Raw genomic sequence first — 13,460 nt, 5'->3', positions numbered from 1 at the left:
AATTGACATTCTTTCCTATGTTGATTTGCATACTTATTTGCGGTCGGTGCTTCTTTCTTTATTATCTTTTTAACCATCTTTAACAATCACAAAAGACAAAGACATATCACTTTGTGTTTATTGTCATGTACGTCCAGTAGAAAACAATTTACTTTAAACTTTTATGCCATTCTGTTGCTGCAATGCATGCACTGGTATTTCCTTCTGCTGAAAATGAGAAAAGAAAAAGAAAAAAGAAAAAAAAAACACTCTAGTTCCACTAATGACTTGATGTCATTTGAGGATAGGCAGTTGGCACAGTGACTCACAGACCGCTCCACTTCTTGTTGTAGATATTCCAGAAGGAAATCTTGGTAATTGTGCATATGGTGCTAATGTATAACATGTCCACCAGAAAAGCAGCAGAGAATGAACATAGAGCAGGGAAGTCTATGTGAATATGCATTTTACTCATTACTAAGCAGTTTTATGCATAATCAAATCAGCACCACAGAAATGTTGGTAAAATTCTAGCCTATTCCAGTTCTGTGAGGTATCCTCTGCCATGGCAGTTTTAGATTTAATTGCGAGGCTATTCTTAGCAGGAGCGCAAAAAAAAAAGCTCTGGAGGGTTTAGATATTTGCGAGCTGCTACACGAAATTAGGCAGTAAGCAATTCCCGCATACCCATGTTTTATTGATAGTACAAAGTATCCTCTTCACCAAATGTCATAATAAGTACTGGCTGTAGGAAATCAGACAGAAAACAGCATGCTCAGAGCAGAACAGAGCAGCAGATAGATCTCATTTACAAGAATCCCACTAGCTATAAACACTAAAAGCACCCCCTAAAAAAACATGCAGTCTCAGTTCATTAAAATTAACAAATAACACTGAGCTTGTGCAGTGCATTTTGGGGAAATCAGGTTTAGGGCTGTCAGTTTAATGTGTTAATTTAGTGTGATTAATTATGAAGAAATTATGTGTTTTAAAAAAGTAATGTATCGGCCAGTGGTTTGTATGGAAATTTTGTAGTAAGAAATTTTAAAATACTATCAGAAGTACCACCTTCATGTTTTTTCTTGTCAGAAGTTAGTGAACCATACACTGTAAACCTGAATAAGTTGGCAAAACTCAAAAAAATTGAGATTATTTCAAAATTTTTGAGTTAAGAAATTCAAAGTTTAAGCAAGTAGAACTGGCAGATTTTTATTTTCTACTCATACATTTTAATTGTTATTAAATTGAAATATTTGAGTAAACTAATTCATACATTTAACTTAAAATTATCACGTAATCTCAACATAAAAATTTTTATTAGTGGAAACTTAGCTGGCTGTAACAAGCTAATTCAGAAAATGCTAACTTGCTAATTTGCTAGCATGTTAGCAATAGCATGGTATATCACTTGCTTAATGAGTACAGCAATATAAAACATTTAATATACCTGTTCTCAAACCAAATCGCATGCACCACTTGTCACCATGATGGGAACTCTCCAAAAACCAAAGAAAGCCTTCCAAATTAACATAAAACATTAATCGCTATTAAATCTCCCACTTAACATTATTCTTGCACAAAAAAACATAAATAACACTTAATTTTAACATTTACTCTCCCTTTCGAGTGCCATGGGCAAAGCATGCTGGGAAATAGAAATTCCAGCCCAGTTTCAGTTAAACTTGTTCGTCTAAATAAAAATAAAAAATTGAGTTCATAAAACTCAAAACAATCAGACAGTTCAGTTTACTTAAAATATATCTGTTCTGTGAACTCGAAAGAAAAAGAACGTGCTAAATACTCATAAAAGTTAATTTGTTTTTAATTAAAAAATTTGTTTAAATTTAAATTTGTCCTACTTAAAGCAATGAAGTATTTTGAGTGTTAGGGTTTACAGTGTAAATAAAGAGGAAAATGCTGACTTCTAAAGTTTTTTAATTCTTTTCAATTGTTTTTTTTTTTTTTTTTTTTGCGCAATTAATTAATTTTGAATAACCATAAATGTGTAACTCGTACTCATGTAGCATTTTATTGTCGCTGGTCCTCTGAGATCAAGAGTGCTCTGAGAGCATTTTGTGAAACAGTCAAGTGAAATGAATTTGGTTCCCAGTGGGAGGTGCTGGACAGGGTGAGTGAGGCAAGTTTGAAGAATGAGGCCAATGTAGCGCCCACCCCACACAGACACAGCCTCCCGAGCCACATCGACCAATGCTTTGATGCCAGCCTATTCTGTGATTTATTCATGCACGCCTGCCTGCTCTTCAAAAGCTTTAATTAAAGCTGGCTACAGCAGTGTCATTCCTCAACAGATAGAACAGCCCAGCAGGCCTGCTCGCTAACACCGTGCACCACTGAACGGAGAACCGTGTAGCCCCGTCAACTACTTTTTCAGTGGCCTTAGATCTGGAAGTATGTTTCCCATTCATTTCCTCATTGGAGGAACTTAATTAGCAGCTCCAAGATGAATCACAACATGATTGATATGTTTATACGTTATTGTTGAAAATCAATTCACTATGGAGAAATTTTACTTTGGAACCCAACCACTGCACACTATAGAAACCGTGATATCATGACTATATGTTACCGTAGCAGTCTCCCTCTATCTGTCTGTATCTGTCTCTCTCAGATCTGAATATCAGCCATCCCATCATCAGTGACAGTTGTTCAGCTGAACTCTCCTTCTGCGTGGCTGTTTGGGCACAGATAAAAGCACCAAGTCCCCTCCCCTCCATCATCTCTTATCCTACCCATAGGTCTCAGAGGGGCGAGACATTGTACGAATCACTGTAATTTATATTCTTTTTAAATTGTCTCGGCTTTTTCCCATCGTGATAACCATGCCTAGAACATCTGTTTTGTGCTGGAAGGGACGGGCATCGCTTCTCAGGCAATCAGATATGGAAGAGAAAGGGAGAATGTTTAAACTTACCTGCCAGAGAGGTCAGACTCAGCATTCACTGTGTAACATTGCCTTTCCTGCATTCCTTGGTGTGATTGTGAGTGAATGTAGCTGAGGATATGACATACTTTTATAAACAAACCATTGATCATACATGCAAGTTGGATTTCTAGTGTGTGTTGATATGAAAGTGAATAGTGAAAGTGCTGTGTAAGATGTAGATTCATAGAGAGAAACATCAGGGAGATATATACATGCAGATGTATGTATTTCAATCTCAGGGCTTTATATTCATGCCTCCATCAATTTCTGATGGTTCTGTCTGCTTATCTGAACATCATGAAATTCACACATTAAGTTTTGCATTACAATACACTACCGCTAAAAAGTTTGGGGTGAGTACAATTTTTTGCGAGGTTGCATTTATTTGATCCAAAAAAAGTTTCATGTTGTGAAATATTAAAACACAAAGCTGAGTTTTATGGCTGAACAGTCATTACTCCAGTCTTCAGTGTCACATGATCCTTCATAAATCATTCTAATATGCTGACTTGGTGCTCAAGAAACATTTCTTATTGTCATCAGTGTTGAAAACAGTTGTGTTGCTTAATATTTTTGTGAAAAAGTGTGATTGACTTTTTCGACTTGTACAAAAGCATTTATTTGAAAATTTTGTAAAATTTGTAACAATGTACAAAAAGTTTTACTGTCACTTTTGATCACTTTAATGCACTCTTTAATTAATTCTTTAAAAAAAAAAACTCTGAGCTGTAGCAAAACACACACACACACACACACACACACACACACACACACACACACACACACACACACACACACACACACACACACACACACAGTTTAATGCTCAAAGCAATATCCTCTCTGTTTAGTCCACTCCTGGTTTTCCTGGTAGTTCCTGGTATATATATTCAAATAGCACAAATATTTCATATAATCATCTTTCGTTTAAAAAAAAGTCTTCAATGTAAGGCCCTGTCCACACGAACATGGGTATTTTCAAAACCGCAGCTTTTTCTATGCGGTTTGGCCGTTTGTCCACACGCAAACACAGTATCTGGTCACTGAAACCGAACTTTTTTGAAAACTCCTGCTAGGGTGAAGATTTTTAGAAACTCGTTGCAATGTTGTCGTGTAGACTGTGAAACTGGAGATTTTGGCCAGTGACGTCGGAGTGCGCGCTGTTACCTCCTTTATTTGACGTCAGACGTCAGGCGAGTCTGTGCATTGATGGACAATATTAGCCAAAATATTGCTGCTAATAACTGTGCTAACAGAGCTTATAATGTATACAGATACATGCACAGTTCTCCCATTATATTGCGGAACAGAGGCGTCAGAATGCAATACTACGCAGATCATTGCTTATGACAATGTTGTTGTTTTTTTTTGTTTTTTTACTTTGAATGAATCTCATGAATGAATGAATGTCTCATTGTATTGTTCTGGTTTATGGCATTAATAATAATAATAAAAATGCTTATGACGATGTTGTTAGCTTACCGGAACCAGTAATAAACTTTTTTTTTTTTCAGGCTTCTGATTGGCCGACATGGCTTTTGACAGCGCTTCATAGTGTGTTTTTGCGTTTTCATGTGGACAGAGATTTTTTTAAATGGAGGAAAAACTCTGTTTATAAAAATACCTGTGTATGTGTGGACTAAGTTTTTCCGACATAATTTCTTTAAGAAAATAGTCGAACCCCGGAAGTCTTAATTCACACACTGTATAGGTCTGCACAGGCTTTATATTGAAAACTGAATCATTTATTTTTCATTCAATATAAACTCAAACCAGAAGTTATGCTGTATATACAAGAACTGACCCAAACCCAGGTCCCAGACCTCTAGCACCAGCATATGGCATTGCAAAAGAAGTGGAATTGTATCTTGTAGAAAGTCCATGCCAGACTGTGTATTTGTGTGTGTGTAGAAGGTTGTGATGCATCACTCTTCCTGAGGCTGTCATTATGACTTGGGGGTATGTTATGCTGAATGCTGATTCAGTAGAGATTGATAGGCAGCTGTGTGTGTGATATGCATCTGCTCTGAATAGAGTGAGTGTGTGTGTGTCATATTCAGGCTATGTGTGTATCTGGGCATGCATATAATTTATATCCGGTCTTATGGTGCACATTATATGTTAGCATGAGTGGCTCTTTGTGTGTGTGTGTGTGTATCGGTGTCCATGTTTGTATAAATGTCGGTTGGTGGTAGCTGGCCGTTAGAAGTGGTGTCTGAAAGCCTGATGGGTAATTGATGACAGCACATGCTCACTCCCTCCTGTGGAGCTTGGCTTCAGCCTGCTTACCTCCCTGATCTTCAAAAGCTCACTCGCTTTCTATCTTACTCACACACACATATACTCACAGGTTGAGAGCAAAGAAAAACAACAAGTGTTGCATTAATCAAACGGCCTCTTCTTTCCAAGGGAATTGTAGCGCTTTAGAGAAGCTGCCTGGTCTGCTCCTTTTGTAGCACTAGATCACCCAGCCAAACATTTCACCCTCTCTAATGCGTTTTGATGACTTTTCTTAAGCAGGAGTTACAGCAATTATAATTCAGATGCTTGACTTTTGGATGTATCACGATCAGAGCTATACAGCAGCCACAAAACATAACTTAAGCCACAGTTAAAAATGTATGAATGTTTTTGTATTATAGAAGAAAATTCAAACCAACCAAGTAGCATTTACTTTACATCAAGATAGCAAAAGCACACTTTAAGCCAAACATTTCACTTTGGGGTATAAAATGATGTAACAATAGATACATTGTTAAGTATTAAAACAGAAAGTGTACCGCAGTGCTCACAAAATATCAAACAAAGTCGCATCTAGAGACATATTTCTGCAGTGAAATTCATACATTTTTAAGTATTGCCCAAAAACTAATTTTTGGGTCTTTGTACAGTACAGTCAAGAAATTTTCTACATCTTGCCTATGGATTTTTTTTTTTTTTTTTTTTTTGGAGCAGCGCTGTCTATGGATGGATTACATTTTATATTTGAAAAAGTGAAAGGGTTTTCTTGGTTACATTGTCATCACACTTTTCTTTTTTCCCCACATTAATTTAAATGGAATTTTTATTTGATTACCTTTTCACACATTCATTTGGAATTTGAGAGGAGAAGATGTGTTGCTTTTAGTACAGATTTTTTTATTTTTATTTTATTGACACTTTTATTGGTACTATAGTGGAGAAAGGACAGGAAATGATGAGAAGAAGATGAGTGATTGGGATCGAGAAATGGAATTGCTAGACTAGATGACGTGAAGAGTGAAATACAGACTTTTAATTCTAAAGGTCAAGTAGAAATGGTAGTGTAAAAACAAAATGATATCAAATTACACTACAGTTCAAAAGTTTGGGGTCAGTAATATTTTTGTAAATGTTTTCAATTTTAAAATATATTTTAAAATGTCATTTGTTCCTGTGATGGCAGTCACCAAACTCAATATATGTGTGTGTGTGTGTGCGTGTGCGTGTGTGTGTACTTCAGGAAAAAAAAATCATGACCCCTTTAAGCTAAATTTGTGAATGCTATTAGCTTTGGTAAATGAAGTTCCTCTAGAGCTTCTAGATGAGCCTGTGTGCAGATTGAAGGCCAAAGCTTATTATTCTTTCAGCTAACCTGTTGAAACTGAATCACAGTAAGTTGTTCTGAATAAAGGCCTCCTGCATTTCCATATTAATCTGTCACGTTTAGGCCTCTGAGACACATGGCCTCCTGTCATGGTGCCTTGATAACAGAGTAGTTGGCATTTCCCTGAAACATATAAATATGTATAATTCTGATAAGTATAATTGAATAGCTTATGTACACAGAGGGTGAGACAAGCCGGACCTGCAGTCTGTCTCACTCCTCAGAAAATGGCCATGCACTCCTTTAACTCCCTCAAATTGAAAAGTGGTGCCTTAGGAAGGTCTTTGAGTGGATAAAAGCAACATTGGGTAACTTGTGCTCTCTGCTGATAAGTAAGGTACGGAGACCTTTGGCCTACGAGCCTCACACAATTCCACAAGCTTCTTGATTGAGATGGGAGAATCTTTACTCATCCTTGTGTAAGACAAGGATCTATTATAAGATATTATTGTTTGTTGTTTTATGTTTTGCTCTGTAAGTACATTTATGGTGTTCATGGTCTCAACAAACACTTTGGTTGGAGTGTCCTGTATTTCTTGGGAAAGTCTGAGTAAAGGAGCATACAAACAGGATGTGTTTTCATTTAAAAACAGCTAGATGGAGCAGCAAAAAATTTTTTTTTTTTCTTCATGCTCAGGCTTGTCGCTAGTTACTATACCTGGAAGTACTGCAGTTTTTTCTACTTTTTAAATACTCAAATACAAAAAAAAAATTTCCCACTCCAAACTTTTCTGATTTGTTCAACAGTTTTTCTGATATTAATGTGTGATAATACATAGCAAAAGTTGAACTATCCGTTAACATTCCCATTCATCTCAGTGCAAGTTGCTCGACGGGCATGTGACTCTCCGGAAGTACAACATTTGAAATATCATTTTGTTGATGTATTTTCATTGTACACACTAATCATTTGTCATAAACCTAATTCTCCACCCAAATGAACAATAACACTAATTCAGATTCTACAGGATAAACAAAAACATAAATAGATCTACATTACAAAACAATATATACCATTATGGGTTTTACCATTTTTCATGATTACATTGGACAGGATAGACAGCCATCAGTGAAAAAAGATGCTTTTTTAGAACCAGATGAGTCATGCTAACCAGCCATGTGCACATAGACGAACAATTTAAAAATAACACAAACAGAATGAAAGAACACTTCCATGTGGACATACCCCATAATGTGTAAATAAGTAGACAGAATATAGCTTTGCTATATGATAATGTGTGGGTGTGCTTCTCTTTGGAGTGAAAGCTGATTAGGTTAGTGTAACTCAACGTGCAAACTCTTTCCTCCAGTGTCTTCCATTCCACTTCCTATCCTTGTATCTCAGGCTCAATCCCACAGCAGGCATCACAGCGAGCAGATTAATGACTTAAACAGCGCCGACATGGTCCCAAGCTCACAGAGAAACCGAGAGAGAGAATGAATGCGGTGCAGCAGGAAGTCTTTCAAAATGACATTCACACAGAAGAGCCCAGCGAGTTGAATGAAAGCAGCATCAGGAAGAAGATGACATGATAGAATGGGAAACAAAGAGAGAGATAGGAGATGGGATTAGAAGCAGAATTAATTAGTGTTAAGGTCAGAACATGACAAATTGTGGTTTTATAAAAAGGGGGAATGAAAGCGAGATGGGCAAACAGACGTAGCAACTACCTATGGCACTTGACAAATCGGTTGAGGGAGAACGAGAAAGGATTGTGCATGACAGATTTTGACTGGCATCTCTAATTAAAAGGTGTTGTCAGGGGCCACAGTGCAGGGAGAGAGGGGCCCCATCAGCCCCTGAGACTCGTCTCCGGAAATGATTGATGAGCAATTGCAAGATAAACAAGACGCCCCATGAGCTGAGCTGCAAACTGATGTATGCAGTATTATAAATAAATCTGCGCCAGAAAGAAATGATAAAATAAACAAGACAATGCATGCAGACAATGATTTGCCGTTTCCAGAGAGGCAGGGCTGTTTGGGTGGGGAGTTTGAGTGTGTGTGAAAGAGAGAGAGAGAGAATATAATGTGTTTGCTGCCATGCTGGGGTAAAGTGATGGCTGGCTAACAGACGCTAACAGCAGCTGGTTTCATGGCTGAGACTTTGCTGAAGCGCCTGAACTCCCACACTCCCAACTCGCATGCAACAAAACTGCAGCCTCCTGGGACCTAGCCAGACTCTGCCAGCCATAGATGCACCTTAATGCGTGCGCCTGTAGCTTTTTACTGAGCTTGCATGCCCTCGCAGATGCCGTATGTGTGTGTGAACACACGGCCGAGTACGAATGTGTGTTCTTGCGATGCCTCCTCGCTCTGCAGTTATTAGTTGTTGGGAAACATGTGTACTGTCATAAAGAGAAGTGAGCTGGGAGCTCTTCAGATATGTTCACGGTATCATTATCAACCAAAGGGCAGTGGGATGGTAAAGTGAGAATGAATTATGAATGGAAAGTTGAGGATGTTCTCGCGCATGTTTTCCCCACAGGATGTGCTTCACTGCTCATTTGCATCAGCGAGGCGCTGCTGATTGTAGGTCTATATGATATATATGGCTTTCTCTCTCTCGACAAACAAAGCCAAGTTTTAGTATGTTTAAAGCTGACATGAGTAGAAAATTAACCCTATTTGAACACGTTTTAAAAAGGCTACATAACCTACAACAGGGGAATGAAAAATGCTGAATAGCTGTTTTGCTATTGGTTAACATAACCAGCACCATCTTAATACATTTTCCTGGTCTTCATGTGAACAGCTCATTGGTCTATGTTATATTTATATATATAAAAAGAGCTTGTTTTTTTTTATCAAAATGCAATAATGAGTTTCCTGTTTTGACCAACAAAAGCTGTGCAGGTTACCAGGCTGACCAAGTTATGGTTGTAACACGTATTTAATAATTGTGCACAATAAGACCAGGAACATGTATTAAAAAGGTTAATGTTATTAATGTTAACAAACAGCCATATCGTTATTTAGTATTTTTATGTTTGTTTTATGTATTAAAGATTAATTTAGTAGCAAAATTAAATTAGTAGCAAAATGCAGTTTAAAAGTGCTCTAGGTTCATAAAGAAGAGCTTTCACATCCCGGTCATTTTTAATGAATTAATTCATTAAAAATGATTATACTTCTGAAATCATAATTATTCTATACATACACTACCATTAAAAAGATTGGGGTCAGTAAGAGTTTAACATTTTGTAAAAGTCTCGCTGCATTTATCTGATTAAAAATAGAGTAATGGTAATATCGTGAAATATTATTACAATTTAAAAGGAACTGTTTTGTTGATTTTTCAGCAGCTAACGGTCTAATCAGATTCAATGAACTATGCTAAGCTGCAGCTAAAAGTGCTACCGCCAGACCCGGAGATCGGCTGAATGGATTCGAAAATGGTAAAACTCAACTGTTTAACTCTAGGGGAGTTGGAAAATTAGCCTATTTTCAAAAATAGTGGCGTGCTCCTTTAAAGGACGCTTTAGTAATATGTGCCTATAGGGGGGTCCACAGCGCGAGTACACTCACTTGTTACACACACAGGGATGTGCAGGAGCACGCAAACATTTTAAAAAATTAAAAACAATCTAGAGAAGCAGTTTTTCCGCTTGCAAATACCGCCATGTAAATAGTAAATCCGCCATGGTGCAAGTGCACCTGGCTTTTTAAAGGGAATGGGAGATGATACTCTGATTGGTTTATTGCACGTTACACCCAAGACACACCCATGACTCGTTAACAGACTAATGCCGCGTTCCAGGCAACCCGTAACCCGTGTTTTTCCAACCTTCTACCCGTAAAAGTGCACTGGAACAGCAGTCAAACCTGTGACTTCCCACCCGTGAACTTGTGCTAGATCTGACGTCACATAGCCCGCGAAACAACAATGGCAGCCCCTATGTATGCAGTGTTTATGCAAGTGCACAGTAAAATAACGTAAAATAAAAAAGGTATAACAGCTTCTCTTGCCTTATGCACCATTTTTCCTCCTCCGTTTCCCCTCAAATAAGCAAGGAGTAAGCACCTTTGGCGATAGAAATAATTGTAAATGAGCATAAGCCCCGTATGGTCCGCCATGCTGGTTTGTTTACACTCAGGCAGTTTGGTGTGACTTGCCTGGAACACTACAAAGTCGTGAGTCGTGTTTTGAAGTAGTGACTTACGGGCTCAAAAACCTGCCTGGAACGCAGCATAGGTACAATACTTTTGGACATGCGCCTGGCGGCCCGACCATTTTTCCGGTCATGCGCTTCAGACCATGTGCTTAGAACATTAAAATAGGGCCCTAAATGTCTATTCGTAACATTGTCTTTACTTGCTGAATAAAAGTATTCATTCCTTTAAAAAAAAATCTTACTGACTCCAAACTTTTGAACTGTAGTGTAAAAGCAACTCATTAAGTATATTCTAAAAAGCATATATATGCCTTGTTGTTTAAAAAAATGCTAAACATATTGCAGAATCTGCAAGGAATATGTAAATTTATGAAGCAGAACTGTAAGTTTCATTACAGAGGTAATGTGGGTTTCAAATACCATTTCATGGTAACTTTAAGGCTTCCTTTTTTAACTCTGCATGGCCATGAACACCTGTATACAAGTGTGTGAAGCATTAGTCACTGGAGCACTGCTGCTTCTCTCTCTGCCTTGAATCTGCCTTTGTACTTCTGCCGAAAGCGTCCCTCAGCACTAAAATTTCTCTTCCTCTCCCACCCCACCCAACCCCATCTTCTTTCTTTCTTCCATCCATCCACCCTTTCTCTTTCCTTTTTCCCTCATTTCTGGATCTAGGCCACAGAATGGGTCGATGATCCTCTACAATAGGAAGAAGGTGAAGTACAGAAAGGACGGCTACTGCTGGAAAAAAAGGAAAGATGGGAAGACCACGCGGGAGGATCACATGAAGCTCAAAGTACAGGGAGTGGAGGTGAGGCCGTTCGTCCGCACCGTAACACATCGACTCGCTTTGAAATCGTTCAGGTGCAAATAATGGGCGCACTTAAGAAAAAAAACCCTCTTGCTTGGACACGAGTGCTGTGGTTTTGTAGTTGTTGCACACATACAGTGAGTCCTCAAGTCGGCTCCAACTTTTCTAGTCCACATGTGAGAATGAAAAAATACACCTCAGCAGCTCGAGTTTAGTTTTCCCTTGATAGCAAACAAAATGGAAGCAATTGTTTGTACCTTATTAAGCTCAGGATGTTTGCTCTGCTCCAGAGTGCCCGCATTAATCTTCCCCCATGCTGGGAGCCACTGCCATCACAGGTAGACTGCAGGGCCCTTTCCTGCTTTTCCGTGCCCTGGCACGGCCCCGCTGTGTGTGTGTGAGAGAGCGCTCTTTGATTTATATCCACTCATACACACATATACACATGCACCAAACAGCGTGGGTGCTGGATCCAGAGTTTTACTCTTTTGTTTTTTGGGGTTTGAACTGAATATCTATCATTTTGTATGGTGTCCCCTGGATAGTTGAGTATGCTGGGGTCATGTGATGTTGTTTTGCATATCCAAGCCCGAGCTCATATTATATAGTCATATAGACGACAAAACACACACACAGAATATTTGATACACTTGCCAAGATGTGCATTATTCTCTGCTTGCTCTCTCTTCATGGAGCTCTCATTAGACAGTGAACAGACCTCACTTAACAACCAAATCTCTGCCAATCATTTTTTGGCAGTGTGTTCTCTCACAGCAGATGTTTCAGAGGAAGTTTAGCGTTTCTACCGATTATCCGTTAAATTCACCAACTTTAGCTCTTAAAGGTATAGTTCCCAAAAAATAATTTTCACTCATGTTGTCCAAACCAGTAGGATTTAGCATAGATGTATAACAGAATGTTTGTGCTTTTCTTTTCCATACAATGATGGGAACTTTCAAGCTCTAAAAATGGCAGAAAGTCATCATAAAAGTAGTCTATACGACTTTCATGTCTTTTGGAGACGTATGATAAGAAAATTTTAGTTGTACACTGTAAAAAAAGGTTTTTCAAAGTTGTAAAGATTATTGGAGTATGTTTTAAAATGTTCTACTTCAAAATGCTTAATTCAATGTGTTACTTTCAGGTTTTTTGTAATTGTTGGTCAAATTTATTTGAAATTTCTGAGTGAAAATATTTTCAAAGTAAATCCAACATCATTTTTTTGTAATTCACTGAAAATGCTCAATTCTCATTCACATTTTTTGCATATTCATGTACAGTACAACACATCCAAAAACAACCAATGAAATTTGGCATTATTTGAGATCAAATTGGCAGAAGTATCCAGATATTGTCGTGTTTGGACCATAGGAACTGGGACAGATTTTAGGGGGAACTAAATTATCTCTGACTTCGGAGTAGGGTCTAAACCAGCGCTATAGGAACTACCAGTGACGTAAGTGTATGTTGATTGGCCAAACGCACGTGAAACACTAGCACCTGCCATTTTTAAAAAAGCGGTGTATGCACACAGTTTATAGCAGATATATTTACTCCACAAAGTAACTCAACGAACATAGAAAACAATGATAGATTGACCTCTCAAGTTAAGGAGAAAATGCAACGCAACTTCGAGGGGACCAGGCGAGACATGATTATGTATTTCTGCTCAGCTAGTTCAACACATGGCAAACGATAATACTTTTTCATATACGGTCTTCTTTTTTGTATAACAGTTCTATCTAACGTATTAGACAGGCTGTTAAACAAATCGTAAACTAAAAAAGACGGAGAATGTGAGCGCTGTGTGTTCAGGCTCTGGCGTTCTCAGCAGCATCAAAATAAATGTCCACTGCGCCGTCAAAAAAAGGTCACAACAAAAAGCACAGCTTACGTCACTTCATAGTTCCTACTGGTGGTGCGAATGCAACCAGGAAAACCGCCCTAGGTGAACTATTAGTTCTCGGATAATCACCCTGGTGGTTA

The 13,460-nt window shown here is 38.2% G+C and overlaps 1 protein-coding gene across 17 annotated transcripts in view; it reads left to right on the top strand.

Annotated features, from left to right (window-relative positions):
• camta1a (calmodulin binding transcription activator 1a) overlaps positions 1-13,460 on the top strand; it is a 394,274-nt gene that overhangs the window by 214,497 nt on the left and 166,317 nt on the right. For all 17 annotated transcript variants that reach the window (XM_051880160.1, XM_051880166.1, XM_051880173.1 and 14 more), the window contains one exon: positions 11,339-11,474. In XM_051880160.1, the coding sequence (XP_051736120.1) occupies positions 11,339-11,474 (136 nt within the window). The remainder of the gene's footprint in view (positions 1-11,338; positions 11,475-13,460) is intronic.

Source organism: Ctenopharyngodon idella, chromosome 22, assembly GCF_019924925.1.
Source record: "Ctenopharyngodon idella isolate HZGC_01 chromosome 22, HZGC01, whole genome shotgun sequence".
Lineage (NCBI taxonomy): Eukaryota > Metazoa > Chordata > Actinopteri > Cypriniformes > Xenocyprididae > Ctenopharyngodon > Ctenopharyngodon idella.
The sequence above is the reverse complement of the archived record's forward strand: the minus strand, read 5'-3'. Positions and strand labels throughout refer to the sequence as shown.